This window comes from Chionomys nivalis, chromosome 11 (assembly GCF_950005125.1).
Source record: "Chionomys nivalis chromosome 11, mChiNiv1.1, whole genome shotgun sequence".
Classification (NCBI taxonomy): Eukaryota; Metazoa; Chordata; class Mammalia; order Rodentia; family Cricetidae; genus Chionomys; species Chionomys nivalis.
In genome coordinates this window covers 28615119-28632151 of record NC_080096.1, presented here as the reverse complement: position 1 = coordinate 28632151, position 17033 = coordinate 28615119, and the positions used below count along the sequence as shown (strand labels likewise).

Below are 17033 nucleotides of genomic sequence, written 5' to 3'. Positions count from 1 at the left end.
CATGCTCTAACATCTGGATAGTTATTTATAAGATCAAATTATTAGAAAGGTTCTTACAGACACATACCAGTTCCCAATATAATTTCTCAGTGCTGCAGCCCATGCAGGCTCTGGAAACAGCTTTTTTGGGGGGACGGATGGACTGATAACAGGGTTAGTACAAAGGATGAGAGATTTTTAGCTACAAAGTAGTTGTACATCCTAATAAATGGGCTTGTATATATCATTCAAGGAGTGTGTAATTGAGCTAACTCTCTTGGAAGCCAATCCTGGCTTTTCCAAAGGCAATGACTTTGAGTTAAATTAGTTTGAAAACCTGAAAGTCGTAAGTCAAGGAAGGAACAGACTAGGGACTTCAGACGGTGGAACTACTAGAACAGGTGAGTGCCAGAAGCCGACCCGGCCTCCGGTCTTCTGCTATTACACTATCTCTTTGGATGGTTTGGGGAAACAGCAAACAATAAAGTCACACCTAAAACAAAAGTAGTCTCTAAATCCAAGGAATAAGGTAAACCTTATACATTGTTAAAATTACCCTTGCAAATTCTAAAAACAGGTTGCTGGTTTTCAATTTAAAGCCTTTTATCCCAGACTTTAAATCATTTAAGAGCTTGACTGCCTAGACTGCTTTGTTACTTGTGTTACACTTCAAGTTTACAGTTTTGTTTGTTTGTCTGAGACAAGTCTCATTATGTAGCTCTGACTATCCTGATAATTCACTATGTAGACCAGACTGGACTCAAATTCACACACCATGGTCTCCTGCTTTTGCCTCCAGAGTGTGGGGATTAAAAGCAGGAGCCACTATGCCCTTCCTAGTCATCATCTTTATTTTCTTTAATGACGTTATCTGTCTCCTCTGTGGAGAGAGTTATTTTTGGTTTTTATTTAGCTCATGAAAACGTATTCGTGTAGAATCTTGACTTGTCAATCACTTCCCTGTCTACTAACAAGTGTACCTCATTTCTAGTCTCAATAAGAAGCAAACTATATAAAAACATGGTTTGCCCCTCAGTGTACAGGGGCAGTATCTGCCATGCAGCGAACACCGAATGAATAAAAATGTGTATGCAGACCCTTAGCACCACTGGGCTGCATCCTCCACATGAAGATTGCGTGAAAAGTTTAAGCATGGTGACAGCGCATATGCATATAGAATGCATAGCAAAGATTTGGTTCATGTCTCCATTTCATTATATATGCTCAACTGATGATGGTACATTTTGGTATAATTCCCCATGCTATGTAAAATATTATTTGCTATTTTCTTCCCCAACTTATTTTCTGTAGTGTAGGGTTCAATTTATATAAGTAAAACACACAAATTATACAAATCTACTATATACTTATTTTATAGAGATTGAAAAAAAGTTCACTGGTATATGACACTTGTATTACCTAAATAATTTCCTTTTTAAAAATCCACTTAAAGCCTGCTGAGAAAGAGATACTATGACAAAGGGGAAAACTGTCGAAAATTTCTAATTTCTTCTGTAAGATTTATAATCTCAAAAATACTGACATTGAAGAAAAGCCTGGAATCAAGCCAAAGAGAAAAGCCTTCATAATTCCTCCCAGCACGCTCATTCCTGGAGGACAGGCAGGCACACTGAGTTGGGAAGTAATCCAGAGAAATCCAGTCTACCAAACATGGACAGTCTGACCCAGATGAACAGTAAAAGACAGGGGGAGAAATGGAAAGAAAACATAACAGGCTTCTACTTACCCAAACTGCAGGGCCCGCCTCAGCAGGTAAGAGATAGAGCCTTACGGAGCAGCTCAGCCGTGTCACATACACAGTGTAAGCTTGGTGTTAGCGTCCAGCATGCGACTGTTTGTTTTTTTGCAAAAAAGAACCCCAAACAGGTCGTCCTCTTTTCCCTTTGTGCATTTGTGCTTAAACTCCAAAGGGTTAGTGAAACTTGTAAGCAAGGATGTCAGTTAATCAGAACAATACTTTACATGAAACACACACAGTACAGGGACACATCATGCTCAATGTAGTGGTGCTCAGCAGCTTGTCTTTTTCTCTTTCTTTCCCCCCACCCCTTCTTAATCTTTCAAAATGAGAACTGGATGTTCTCAGCAAGCAATTGTTAAAACTTTTCACATACTCCCTTATATGGTGAAGCAACAAGCCATTGGAAGTGGGCTACATTACACAGAAAATTCGACACCAGCACATTCTTTTTGGAAATATACCATCAAAGCAGGGCTGGTTCTACTCTGTAGATTTTATGAATTTACATATTTATATACATGGGCCAGAATCAAGATATTTGTTTGAACAATCATTCTGAGCAGCATTAACCAAATGTGATTTATGACATACTAGCCTTCCCCACATAAACTGGCCATTGCTTCACAACATAGGAAATAAGCAGGCAAACATACATGTATATCCCAGAGACACATGAATATAATTTTGTTAAATGCACACACGCGCACACACATAAGCATCCAGGAAAGATTTAAGACAACCAACAGCAACTATGGCTTTCATGGGTACAAAATGAACGTGAAGTGAGAACTGTTAACTGTGCTGCACGATGGGATGACCATGGGTGAGGGGAACCAGCGTCTCAGTCAGTGAAGCTAATCTGCCAGGCAGTTTGGTCACTCTGCGGGGGGAAGAGGTTTGTAAGCATTTTCCTGCCAACTTCCACAACTCCTGGCTATCAACCTTGAGTGACAAGATCACAAAGGAGTAATCCTATCATATCTTATCATAAGGAATGTCATCAGACACAACACAGAATTTAAGTTCTCCTTAGCTATTCTGATGTGCAATGATTGAGTGTGGGTGGGGGTGGAATGAACCGGATCCAGAGGCTTCGCTCTAAGTGCTCTCTAGTGTTTCTGACTGACCAACACATCATGGAACCCCAGTAGAGAAACACGTGACAAATGGCTGCTAAGGTGAGGTTAAATATTAAGTTACATTGGTCATGGAAAGCTAGTGACATGATTCTCAATCAGCAAAGCCACTTTCATACCATTAAAACGGCACCCATAATACATGGATCCCAAAACTAAAAATACCTTTTGTTCTGTCTGCTGAGCCAGCTCGCTTTGGAGCTGCTGGAGCTGGTTGGCAGAGCCGTCACAAAGGTCGTGGTAAGTCTTGTTCAGGGCGCTCAACTGCTCAGAGATCTGCTCCTTCTCTTTTTCTGAGAGCCTGAAAGATGAAGCATTACATCTTTCTCAGGGGAAAAATTCTCCAAACTATATTCAAAAACTGCTATATTGCTGCCATGAATGGATTATCTGGATATAACCAGTCTCCTACACTCAACTTTGGCATCTTACTCATATCCTTCTACGATTCTCGATGATGTCAATGCTAAATAAATAACTCCTTGCTTGTAGTTCTGCAAATCTCAATCAAAATGGTAGCCTCAATACCTTAGTCTTACCCATACACAGCAAATTTGGATGTTGAAATAATATAAAATTATTTTATATTTAAATTCTTAGACCTCAGAATATATGATAAAGTCCTACTTTATATTTTACTCCTGTGGTTATTCTCATTTTAAACAAAGTATAAATTTCACTTACCTATTCTCTACCTAGTCATCTTTAACTTTTCTAATTTTTTAAAAAAATTATCTATTTATTTATTTTATGTGCATTGGAACCTGGGCCATAGACAGTTGTGAGCTGCCATGTGGGTCCTGGGAGTTGAACCCGGGGTCTTTTGGAACAACAGCCACTGCTCTTAACCTCTGAGCCATCTCTCCAGTCCCCACTAGTACATGGATGGATCTTCTGAGCACATTCCTTTTCCCTGGTCTCCCCACCCCAGTCTTAGTCATTTTTGTTTGTTTGCTTTGAGTTTTGATTTTAAGAGACAAGGTCTCTATGTAGCCCAAGAAGTGGGGGCTGAGCTGGTGATCCTTCTGGTTTAGTTCCCCATGATGGGATTACTACCATTCAACAGCTCACTTAACTCAAAGTTTTACTACTCAACCGCATTTGTTTTAGAACATTTTCTAGGAAACATGATACTACATATGTAACTAAAGCCACCGTGTGTTTGTCACTAAGTCCATTCTTTTCCTGTCGTCTTCCTAGAGGTTCACAACTTGAATCTGGTGACTACTAAAAGTCCCCCTCTCCATATTAATTCTGAGAATGAACTATGTCGATTTCTGTTTGAATTCCCTACAAACTCAATGAGATTCCCCAAGCCTTCTGTGGCTCTTCCAATTGTTCTTTATCTATCATCTTCTCTATTTATCTTCAGTTTATCTTTGGCATCCAAACCCTACAGTGGATTTTCTTAATATTGCCTGTCCATTCATTAATTCGATAAAAACCAGATCTCTAAGATCCACTGCTGCAAATATATCCCGTGAGGAAAGGGGATCCCGTAGCCATGTGGACATCTTCCTGGTTTGCAATCTTAACTGGATCTGAGTATTTCCCTCAGAAAAACCAGGTGAGAGGCCAGAGTTAATCCCTTGTCGTTCTGCCCGAGCACCACCCTAATCTTCAATAAACCCCTTTGCCTATTTAAAAAAGAAAATACATATGGAGCACTAGAAATTACTTCTCTTACTTTTGGACTTCACTCTTGACAAAGATCACCTTTGTGCACACCTTTCCTGAGCCTACATCTCCTGACTAAGGTTGTACTTTCCAGCCTCTCTCACCTCCCTCCTACTAGCTCTTCTCTGCTGGACTTAAGGCAGTCTAAACACAGAAGTCACAGGCTTGTAAGGGTATATCCCGTTCCTTGTTGCTTGTGTTTAGAGCTTTCGTCTCCAATGACCATGCCTTAGGAAAGGAGCTGCGTTTCAGTACCACAGCCCCTCATCTCTCATTTATTTACTGCTCATCAGGCTGATTCTGAACTCACCATCAACTTTTCATCAGTGTCACCAAAAGTCCCAGCTGCCAAATGTATTAGATATTCATTAATCTTTTGTATTAGATATTCATTAATCTTTTTTGACTTTTGAACCCCCCTCCTCTTTGGAACCTTCTTGGGTTCTGAGGTATTACTCACCTACATTTTTCTATTTCTTCTCTGAAGTTCCCTTTACAAACTGAGAAGCCCTGAAAGTCTTTTAGGTTAACTTACCTTTATGATTTCTACTATATTAATGACTTAAAATCTTTGTCTTTTTAAGACTTCTGTCATTAATTCCAAACTTGCTATTCCCTGGCCACAGGGAATCTTTAGTGAGTCTACATAAGGTAGTCCACAAATGTTACTAAATATTAAGTGTTTCTACTCTGACATCCTAGAGGCTCTCATGTTCAACAATGTCTAAGCTGCATTATTCTGCAATTCACTCCTCTTTCTGTTTCTTATCTTTGTGGCTGATATTATATGATCAATAGCCTATGCTAGAAGCCTACCAAATTTTTTGTTTGTTTTGTTTTGAGACAAGGTCTCACTATATAGTCTTGGCTGGTCTAGCACTCACTACATAGATCAAGCAAGCTGGCCTTGAATTTAGAGATCCATTTGTCTATGCTGGGATTAAAGGCGTGTACCATCATGCCCAGCAAGTTTAGCAGTTTATTTAATGATTTTCCCAAAGACTCATTCTTAATATTTTTTAATTTCATACATTTATTTAGCATATGTGTATGTGCACAGGCACATGTGTGCACATATGGAAGTCAGCAGTTAATTTGGGGAGTCAGTTTTCTACTTCTGCCCTGTGGGTCCTGGGTATTAAATTCAGGTTGTCAGGCTTGGTAGCAACTTTATGTGCTGAACCATCTTGCTGGCCCCTGAATAGCTCTTGAATCTTTGTCACCTCTGTAACCTACCACATTTCTTTTTTTTTTTTTTTTTTTTTGGATTTTTTGAGACAGGGTTTCTCTGAAGTTTTTGGTGCCTGTTCTGGAACTAGCTCTTGTAGACCAGGCTGGCCTCGAACTCGCAGAGATCCACCTGCCCCTACCACATTTCTTGCATTCATTATCTGGACAGCCTCTTAATTTGCTTCTTGTCTTCTATCCTGCACCCCCATGTCAATCATGCTTAAAATTAATCCCCATATCTGACAAGAATCAAAAACCAAAACAAAAAATTCCTCAGTACAAACTAAAAGGCTCTCGACAATTGGCTCTTGTTGTCAAGAATTCTCTACTCAAACTTCTCATCCCAAACCTAAGATTCATCCAGGTGAAAAGATTACACTCACTTATGACCATGCTTAGCCAAGAAGATCTGTGATGTTTTAATGGCCTCAGAAACTTGCTCTTTCTTGGTTGTCAGTTCTTCTGTCAGAACCTAGTAGTAGGAAGTAAAAAGAAACTTTTCAAACAAAATTTAAACAAGTCAAACATGATTTCAAATAAATTTTTAAAACCAAAGGAGAAAATACAACCTAGGTCACACATTACAAATGAGCTACAGATGTTTTAAACTGTCAAGTAAACAAATAAGACAGCTGAAGTTGCTGTCTCAGAAGTTAGTCTTTTCTAAAGTAATACTTTAGAATAAAACGGCTATGAGAATTGTTGTTCCAGCGAATGAGTCCACTAACCTGCTGCTCCAAAATGGCCTTTTCAATGTCTGTGGACGCACTGGTGTGGGATGAGGTAGCTGTTCCTTGTGTATTTCTTGCCAGGGTAGATACCCAACCCAAGAGTTCTTTAACCTTCTCCACATGTTCCTGTTTTTCCTCTTCTACCACTTTCTACAGCAGAAAATAGAAAGTGGTACTGTTGTCGGTCTCATTGTGCTGCATGGCTTCATGTTTCCAAAGCCAGACAGGAAATAAATTGTTCTTTACATACAAAATCTTGCTAACTTTCCTAATTTAGGTCTGGGCTAATATTGAAGTGTTTAATATTCCTAAGCCTAAAAGGGCGATGACACGTCTTAGAGATAAATCTATCTTTGATAAACATTTTGCAGAAAAAAGTGATAGTGTTTCCATGAACCAATAATACACATTAAATAAAGTATCTTTAAACAAAAATGCACACAAAACAAGGCTGTATATGTAATCCAAGGCTTATAGAAAGCAACTGTTTTCCATAAGAGCACTGGTTTAGTATTAACCAACAACCAAACTTTCTAGAACATGATCACTGGAAATAAGGACAACAACTGCATGAACTTTACCTTTTAAGAGATGAGACAGAATTCTAGTATGTAGTGCGAGGATAAACTTTAAGACTTGGCACATGGTAGCTATAAGCTCTACTAATGAGCCACACTCTCTGCCTGAGGCTCAGTTTTTTGTTGTTGTTGTTGGTTTATCAAGACAGGGTTTCTGTGTACAGCCCTAACTGTTCTGAAACTCACTCTATAAACCAGGCTGGCTTCAAACTCTGAGATCCATCTGCCTCTGAGGCCTCTGCTGGGATTAAAGGCATGGGCCACCATGTCTGGTGAGACATAGCATTTTTTATCATGATTTCAAGAAGAATTAGGACCAACTATCCTCACCTCCTCCTCCTCTAACCGCCGGAGAGCATCACTGATATATTTCACATGCTGAGTTGTTAATGTCACCAAAGCTGTGTATCGAGTCCTCAAGTCCATGAACTATATAAAGAACAATTTAGGTAAGTTATCTGCCGGAAAAGTAAAATTCAATAGCTGGAAATAAGGAGGGCAACAGAAAGGTGACACAAATGAGATCTTTGCTTAAGGGAAGATGGTGGCATCCCTCCCTTCCTGCTCACCTCCTGTGTGATGGCATCTGAAGAGGAGATCATGCGGCGGCGCTTGCCAGGGGATTTCTGCTGCGATTCCACAAAGGCCTTGTATGTCATCAGCTGCAACTCATAGTCCTAGGAGAAGGAGAGACTTGACTGCCTTTGCAGAGCTTCACAGCCGGCACACGGTACAACAAGACCACAGTGCTTGTTGCTAGACTACGTTTAGTGTTTGTTCAGACTATAGTTTGGCAAATATTGGGCCACTCTGCCTGTCAGAAATACTAATTCTGTCTCTATAAATGAATGTAGCTATTTATAGTATGGAAATGAAAGAAAATCACTGTTGCAATATAATTTATGTGCACTCAAAGTTCAAGTTCTTATCACTATATTTATTGTCCAGGGTCTCATGTAGCCTAGGGTGGTCTCAAACCATCTGTGAAGCAAAAATATTGACCTTGAACTTCTAATACTCCAAGAGTGTATGGCATAGGTCATACATACCTTGCTGAATCCTGAATTTCCAACTTGTGATTTGATACCCAATTCTTTGAACTTACTCTTAAGAGAACTGAAGTTCAAACATGGGAAGTGGATTTCCTTAATTAATCCAGCACAGATTAGAAACTGTTTCCAAAGCCTTTAAAAATGCTTTTCTCATTTTACTACACGTGCTGTGCTTCCGCTGCAGCCCGCAGCATTTTCCCTCCCCTCCAGCTCTCTTCATTTAAACAGTATCTTACCTATCTTCCCTGCTTCCACTCTCATCTGCTACTGCTATCTTTTCCAAAAAACAAATATGACCACTTATTCCTCTGACTAAAATCTTTCAAGGATGTAGACCCTACTTTGTCAAACATCAACATGTGTAGAAAGCACCTGGGAAGCCTATGAACTATGGGATCAGATCCAATAGATGGGAGGGTACTTGAAGCAGTCTCTCGGTGACGCTGACACTGCTGGTGGGGAGACAACTCCCAGGGTGGGGTGGCCTCTAGAAGAGCTCCGCATAATCTCTTCAGAGAAGGACCTACAGTGATGGTGAAATCTTCCCAAGATGGAGATCACTTATTCCTTCTGGGATGTGGTACAGTTACCTTCACAATAGTGGAATACTGCTGGGAAAATTTTTGACATTGGTCCAGTTTTGTCTGATTTCTCTCAATTTCTGCAAACAGTTCCTAGAACCAAAATATCACAACATTACCACTGAGATATCATCACCAAGCAGTGAACACTTACTATATTCTATGGCAGTGACTCTCAAGCCTTAGAAGCATCACAATCAGAATGAAGGGCTAGGCCTAGATCTTGAGTTGAGCCCAGGAACCTTGATTTTTTGTTTTGTTTTTTTAGAGACAGGGTTTCTGTGTGTAACAGCTCTGACTGTCCTGGAACTCAGTCTGTAGATCAGGCTGGCCTTGAACTCAGAGATCTGCCTACCTCTGCCTCCTGGGAATTGGGATTATAGGTGTATGCCGCCACCACCACCTGGCAAGAATTATCTTATAAAAATAAGCAGGGAGGCAGCAGGCGGATCTCTGTGAGTTCGAGGCCAGCCTGATCTACAGAGCAACTTCTAGGACAGTCTCCAAATCTATAGGGAAACCCAGTCTCAAAAAACAAAAACAAACAATCAAACAAACAGTACATTAAGACTATCCTTTGAACTCTAAGAGCTTAGATGTCTTGCTGGAGGAAGGTTTGATTGCTGCTGTATTATCATTTTTTAGGATGAGCTAACTCCACACTCACCGTCTGCTGACTGAGCTGCTCTGACAGCACCCGGCTATCTTCTGCCTGGCCTGGCTTCATTAGCTCCTGCTGGGCAGTGGTTTCCTCAATCCACTTGATAAGAGTTCCGTGGCAGGCTCGGTAATCTCTCAGAATTTCCTGGATACTTTCCACCTCAGATTGCCTAGAGGGACAAAGGGGAGCACTGTTAGACACCCTAATGTTGATATAAATAGAGCACATTGAGTGAAGCAGTTTCCTTTTTGGAGGATGCAGTTTTACTTATGGGAACAGTGCTGCAAGGCTGAGTGATACCTATGTGTATAGCCAGGGCCCTAAAATGAATAGAAATAGGTCGTTTTCATAAAATTTTCACAAAAACCCTACAGAGCCCAAGCATCTCATGATAATTCCTATCAAATTTTTTCATTTTACAGATTAAATGAACCATGATTTGTAAATCACTGTAATTTCTTTCTTTTTCCCCTTTGTTTTTTTTTTTTTTTTTTCCCCCTGAGATAGGGTTTCTCTGAGTAACAGTCCTTTTTTTTGTTTTGCTTTTGTGATAGGGTTTCTCTGTGGTTGTCCTGGAACTCACAGAGATCTGCCTGCCTCTGCCTTCCAAGTGCTGGAATTAAAGGTGTGTACCACCACACCCGGCTAAATCACTGTAAATTCTTGTAGCAGAAAGTGAGGAAAGACAGGAATTAGAATCTTTAGATATCCTTTAGTATCATCAGGGTAGCGATTTAAGCAGAGACAACGGCAGACTTGTAAGAGTCCCTGCACACGTTCCTACTCTTAGACACAGGAAAGCCAATTCTGTCTTTACCAGTCACACCTTACATCAGAAACAAGACCTCAGATGACAGAAGTAAAGCAGACCCACTAAATCAACAGGATGATAGAAGCACTGAATTCTATAAAGCCTAGCTCTGAAAATGGATCAAATTTAAATTCACACTTAATTAAAACAAGCACCAAAACCTTGGTTCTCTCCTCAAGGAATGGTCACCATAACACTATTCAGAACTGTAGTATAAAAACACATGGCATTATAGATGTGACTAAGTGGTTACAAGGCTTGCCTAGCACGTGGTTTACTCCCAAGCACCGGACAGAAGAATCACGGCTGCCCCAAACTTGGGGATGTGAGGGCGATCGGGGCCTACTGACTGTCAGAGTTGACTGAACTGATATGACTGGCTAGGTGGATAATCTCTCCCAAAGCTTTGCTTCCCTCCCCAAGAAAAAAGCTCTCAAAAACAAGCAGTGGGCTGGGAATGCAGTCTAGTGGTGGAGCACATGTGTTAGGGCCTTAGTCTGCCTTACAATAGAGGATTCCAATTTTCTGGGGCTTATCTTGCTCAGAATTCATGCTGTTTTAAAATTCTGCACCCCATATCAATTCCTACTTCTAGACATGAATGCTGAAATAGTTGGTAACTGTTTCTGTTTAAGCCTCACTCCCTGAACCCTAAGAGGAGGAAAGGTAGGCACCCCTCACCGGGCTTCCAGCTGGGCAAGGACTCGGTGCCAGCGCTCCTGCAGCCGAGCGCCCTTCTCCTGACAGCGCTCCAAATCCATGTTTTGCTCTGGCGTTAGGTGACGGAGCTGTTCTGCCACTTCCTTTGCCTTAGTGATTTCCCCATCCAGGACTGAGAACACTGAATTCTTGTCCTTCACGTCATTAAGCCAATGCTACAGAAACATAAGAAACAGGTCAAATATTTTTCTTCCTAAAAAAGACTCAGGCTAAGACAAGCAAAAGGACAATGTCTGCAGCGGAGTCTACAGTGTTATCAATGACCCAGAAACCAGGCCCAGAACACCACATGGGAAAATATGCAGATAGTTCTTCATGTATGAAATCTGACCTTACTACATATAAGCTATGAAACTAAGCAAAGGCTTGTGGCTGGCTTAGATCTTGGTGTTTTCAGCCATCAAGAGACAAACACCCCTCTCCTATTCACTTCTTACAGCAACTTGTGAGAGCTGCAATGAAGCCACAGCAAAATGCCTTACAAAGCTATTTTGATACAATCATTGGTTATATTTAATAAACCATAATTTTACTGGAAAAAAGGGGTTTTGTCTCATCCCTTTTAGCTTTTTCTCTTTCCCTCTGGCTACATGTTATTAAAATATATTAAAACAATTCTCGGCCTAATTCAAGTGCAAACACAGATCAGTGTCAAGTCATCCCCCTGAATCCTCTGTAACGCCAGAGCAGTGGTAAATCAACCTATTAGGAAACTAGAGCAGCCAACCTGCAGTGTGGCCCGATGGGACTCCAGAGCTGAGAGGTCTGCTGGCACGGCTTCTTCTTGACTCAGCTTGATCTCATAACCTTTGACCAACAGCTCAGCATCTTGTATGCTACGTACTATCACATCAATAGTCTTTAATCTGTGGGGATAAAATCAATTCTTTAATTTAATTTTTTTCCCTCTGAGACAGGGTTTTTCTGTGTAGCCCTGGCTATACTGGGGCTTACACAGTAAACCAGGCTGGTCTTGAACTCAGAGATCCACCTGTCTCTGTCTACAAAGGGCTGGGCCACAGCATGTACCACCATGCCCAACTCAGCACTTGAGTTTTAAAATGTGTATTACCTAGAATCACAAAATACAATTGCCCAAACCAATTTTATCACATTAAATGATAATAGGCTTTTGTAAAAATGAGAGAGTCTGATACATAAATATTGTTAGCTTAAGCTAGCTCAGAGTGAAATTCTAAGTGGTACTGGGACATGCCACCTTTGGTGGCAAGAAGGAATGAGGCTAATGGACCTAAGATCTGTCATTCCTCAAAGTGACAGGTAGAGGTGGATGAATAGCAAAAGAACTTCAAACACTAATGTGTGGTTTAGTCTTAATAATTCTTTGTCTCTTTCCATTTTCCTTACTGTATTTAACTGTTATTTTCAAAGGTATCTAATCGAATAGAAATGAGGTAAGAAATGACCCAACAATGCAAATCTGTTCATCACCCATAACAGGGACAGTCCAATAAACCCACTCCATGTTACTTAGGAACTGAAGCCAAAGTTTCTCAGCATAGATACCTACTCTTCAAGATCAGTAATTTTTCTGGATCATTCATGGAATGAGCTCAATAAAAAAATACCCGCCCTTTGAATCCAAGACTTCAGCTTACTCAGACTGACAGTAGACAGAGCATAGACAGACAGAGACCATAGATATGGTACTCACTTATTCAGATAGACAGTAGACAGACCATAGATGTGGTCCATCTTTTCTACCATTAGGTTCAGCTCTGAGCGCAGAGTGGTGGCACTTGAGCCTGATGGAGACTGCTGAAGAAAGATGTTGCATTTCATAGAAATAGTATCCAAGTCAGATCTCAGACGCTGCAAATCCTCTTGAGTGTGCTATCGGGAACAAAATGCACAACAATGGAGACAGATATGAACAACAATGTTAGGAAGTAGTCCTTATTTTCAGTGAAAAAAATACTGGAAACAAATCAATTCAATAATATATTTGTAGCTTAAATCCTCATTTCCCACAGTAAATGATACCGTTGTAGGCTGAATTCCTGAGTAGGACTGTCTTAAGCCTACTGCCTCATTTCTTAGAGTCCTTACATGTTTGCTTCCTAATTCATTCTAAAAGGATTTCCTCTTCTTCCCGAATCTTACCTCCTGCTCTGCAATCCTTAATGCAATGTCCTGCCTGGCATCTCTGTCAGTCTTAGAGCTGGCCGGAGACTGAATTTGTTTGAGGAGTCTCTGTTCACACTCCTCCAGGCGTAGCCGGATATTCTTCAGCTCTGAGATGTACACTTTGGCTACAGACTCTTCTTTGTCCTCTGTGAACACACAAGCACAGATCACTTAACTCCACCTGAGGACAACAGAGCCTACTTAAGACAAAGGGCACCAATGGCTCCAGCAGATCAGAAGTCCCATTGATGAAAGCAAGGTCTTATTCTGGAGACCTGCCTGATCCAAGTCCCTGCATTACACACTGACATTAGGAGTCTGAACATTTTACATACACCAGGAAATGTGACAGGCTGGTTATCATTAACAACCAAAGAGTATCAACTTCCACAGCAGGATTGCGAGAACTCATCTCTAAGGTTTTCTGTATGAGAAGGGTCATCAGCACCCTTCAGGGCGCTCCTCCCACTGCCCTCCCTCCCTCTGCCTCTTGCACACACCATTCTCCATTGATTTCATCAGGTGCTGGAAGTGGGCTTTACAAACTTCTACTTCCTCTTCCATTCGCAAGCGATCAGCTACTGAGAAGACAGAAGAGTCATGACTGTCCTGTAGAAAGTCTTCATAGTGGGCCTGGAGGTTCTTCATAACCTGGTGGCACTCTCCTGGGGCTAAGGAACGAAGCTTTAAAAAAAAATTAAAATAAATAAATAAATTTCAAAAGAATAGAAAAATACTATTTTCACTCTCCTTCCTTTTTTAGAAATATACTTTTATTTTTTATGTGCACTAGTGTTTTGCCTGCACATATGTCTGTGTGAGGGTGTCAGATCCCCTAGAACTCAAATTACAGATAGTAGTGAACTGCCATGTGGATGCTGGGAGTTGACCCTGGGTCCTCTGGGGAAAAGGTCGGTGTTCTTTTTTTTTTCCCTTCAGTTTTTCAAGACAGGGTTTCTCTGTAGCTTTGGAGCCTGTCCTGGAGCTAGCTCTTGTAGACCAGGCTGGTCTCAAATGCACAGAGATCCACCTGACTCTGCCTTCCGAGTGCTGGGATTAAAGGTGTGTGCCACCACCGCCTGGCAAAAGTCAGTGTTCTTAACCACTGAGTCATATCTCCAGCCCCTCTCCTTCCTTTTGTGTTGATTCTGTCATAAATACAAAAGTGTACAAATCGGCTGGGCACAATGGCAAATGATTTTTTTTTATTCCAAGTACTGAGAAGACAAAGGCAGGAAAATCTGTGTGATTTCAAGGTCAGCCTGGTCTACATAGTTCCAGGCCAGCCAGGGTACAGAGTGAGACCCTGTTTCCAAAATAAACAAACAAATAAATAAATACGTGTAATTGTTACGTGTAATTGTTGTGAACACGTTGATTTTCTTTTTTTTAAAAATTCTTTTTTGATGGAGGAAGGTCATTTGTCAATAAACAAACTGCCTTGGCCCATTTGATAGGCTACCCCTTAGGTGGGTGGAGTAAACAGAATAGAATGCTGGGAGGAAGAGGAAGTGAGCTCAGATGCAGGGCAGCTCCTCTGAGAGACAGACGCCATGCTCTCCTCTCCAGAGCAGACACGATGAAGCTCTGACCCAGGATGGACGTAGGCTAGAATCTTCCTGGTAAGCGCACCTTGGGGTGCTACATACATGAACAGAAATGGGCCAAGCAGTGTTTAAAAGAATAGAGTTTGTGTGTCGTTATTTTGGGGCATAAGCTAGCCAGGCAACCATGAGCCGGGCTGTGGGAAGAGGCCCGCAGCTCCCTACTACAGATGGCGCCCACGTGGATAACTGCATCCACAGAAAGCCTGAGAAAGCTTGGGAAAGAATAGAGTAAAGCGTGTTTTCTTGGTAGCAGCAATTTCTCGGGTCTGCTCTGCTTGCTAGAGGCAAGCAAGTGCTCTCATCTAAGAGAGGCTTCCTGACTCAGCTTCAGCTGTGAAACCTTGCAGCTCATTTAAGAGGTCCTGCCACGAAATACTTAAAACAGTGTTGGTGAAAAGCTGAAGACATGCTTTTCGGTTTTCAGCCGTAGCAGGAAAAAAGTTGTGCTGTTTTAAAATGCTGGCTTTCTGGGCCATCCTGCCAGGGCAAACTCTTGACTGTTTGAGGCAGGAGGGCCAACTACAGAGAGAGGACTTGATTGTTGTCTGTGGATGTAATGCTGCAGTTTGCTTGTTGGCAAAGACCTTGAAACGCCACAGAGTTGTGATAAACATGGCTACAGCCGCTATCTCCGCCATGAGGCTGGAAAGCTAAGGAATGGCACGGCTTTCTTCCTACTGATATTGCTTGGTAAATTAAAGACTCATGTGGTCAGAAAAAGAGAGAGAGATACAGTAAAGAGAGATTCAAAGACAAAAGAAAACTTTAAATGATTTACAGTGTGTTTAAAAATATATGCAGGCTGAAAGTTAAAGTTCTTAAAAGTAAAATAAGGAAGAAAGAGAGTAGTTGGGTGTGGTAGTACACACCTTTAATCCCAACACTTGGGAGGCAGAGGGAGATTGACCTCTGAGACTTCAAGGTGTGGTAGCACACGCCTTTAATCCCAGTGCCTAGAAGGTAGAGACAAACTGATCTCTGAGAGTTCAAGGACAGCCTGGCCTAAAGAGTTATTCCAGGACGAAGATATACAGAAAATATAAAATAAAAGTAAAAGTAAACGAAATAGAGGTTAAAATAAAGCTGCACAAAGATGGAAAATACAATGAGAATCTTGATACTGTATGCTATTATGCTCTCTTTGAATTGTTTTAATGCTGAGGAAGGAGCAACAGATGCTAAAAGATATTTGTTTATAAATGGTGCTGAATTAATCCAAGATAGGTATTTTCAAAATAACTTGACTTCAGAATTTGGATCTAAGGATATGATACTTTGGAAAAGAGTTTCTTCTTTTGTTTTCACAGAGGATGAGACTCTTTGGATTGCTTCTTCGATCCCAATATGGTATGATAGACCACGTCCTCCTGAAGGGTTGCTGTGAACACCTTCAAAAAATTACTTTGCTCAACTGCCGACTGAGAGGAACCTAGCACACAGGTTATACCATGAAAGACTTGATTAACAGCGCCCCCATTCAGCAGGAAGCAGTTTGGAGAGAAAAAACTGCGTCCATGTTCCCATATATTGTTTATAAATGTTCTTTTACATTTAAAGGGGGAGATGATATAGATGTGAATAATTTGCATTGATATGAATCTTGGTTTACTGATATTAATTTAAGGTCAATTTTATTATATGTGTATGTATTTCTGATATTAATTAAGGTATTGTGATTGTATAGTTTATTTCAAAATGTAATGTATATAGGTTGTTAATGGATAATTATCAATAATAGTCAAGTTTGTAGTCATGTTAGTTAGATTTTCTAGATGTGCATGCATATATTTCAGATAGGCATTCATCATATCTTTCAAAGACTAGAGAATATGGTATTTTAAATGTTTTAATAACTTAGGGTTTTTCATGACAATGAGACACTCTGCTCCTGGCAGCACCAATCTACTTCAAGAAGGAGATGGGCATCGAAGAGGATCCTTATGGAGTTTGATAGCCATTTGGGCAAGAAACTGCTCTTGCCTGGACTATTTTATAAACTGGACACAAAGAACCCGCAGAGAGAGGACTGCTGAACTTGCCTAAAGGTGAGATGATCTTTCGGGGTTCCTGATTCATGAAAGAGTCTGTGAGACATTCTGCAGGACACAGCAGATAGTGACTGAACTGCCTTTAAATTTCTTGCTTCATGGAAACGTCTCTGGATACTATGGGCCTTTAGGCCGAAGATGGATGCCCCAACGGTACAGAGGAACTTTGGGTGACTGTCCAGGCAGTGAGATGTCTCTGTCATTTCTAGAGTTTGAAAGTTGCTTATTTCTTGTTTGCTTAGGTAATACTATATCCTTCTGGAGTCTTTGAGGGAGTTAAAGAATATATAGATAGTTATTGTTTTCCTTAGT

General features: G+C 40.9%; 1 protein-coding gene across 8 annotated transcripts in view; it reads right to left on the bottom strand.

Moving 5' to 3' along the window:
* The window catches only part of Macf1 (microtubule actin crosslinking factor 1), a 345446-nt gene that overhangs the window by 129818 nt on the left and 198595 nt on the right, over nt 1-17033 (bottom strand). For all 8 annotated transcript variants that reach the window (XM_057784472.1, XM_057784473.1, XM_057784479.1 and 5 more), the window contains 12 exons: nt 13567-13750; nt 13043-13212; nt 12594-12772; nt 11646-11784; nt 10880-11073; nt 9394-9556; nt 8736-8819; nt 7663-7770; nt 7424-7522; nt 6513-6665; nt 6168-6256; nt 3043-3178 (listed from right to left, as the gene is read on the bottom strand). In XM_057784472.1, coding sequence (XP_057640455.1) covers nt 3043-3178; nt 6168-6256; nt 6513-6665; nt 7424-7522; nt 7663-7770; nt 8736-8819; nt 9394-9556; nt 10880-11073; nt 11646-11784; nt 12594-12772; nt 13043-13212; nt 13567-13750 — 1698 coding nt within the window. The remainder of the gene's footprint in view (nt 1-3042; nt 3179-6167; nt 6257-6512; nt 6666-7423; nt 7523-7662; nt 7771-8735; nt 8820-9393; nt 9557-10879; nt 11074-11645; nt 11785-12593; nt 12773-13042; nt 13213-13566; nt 13751-17033) is intronic.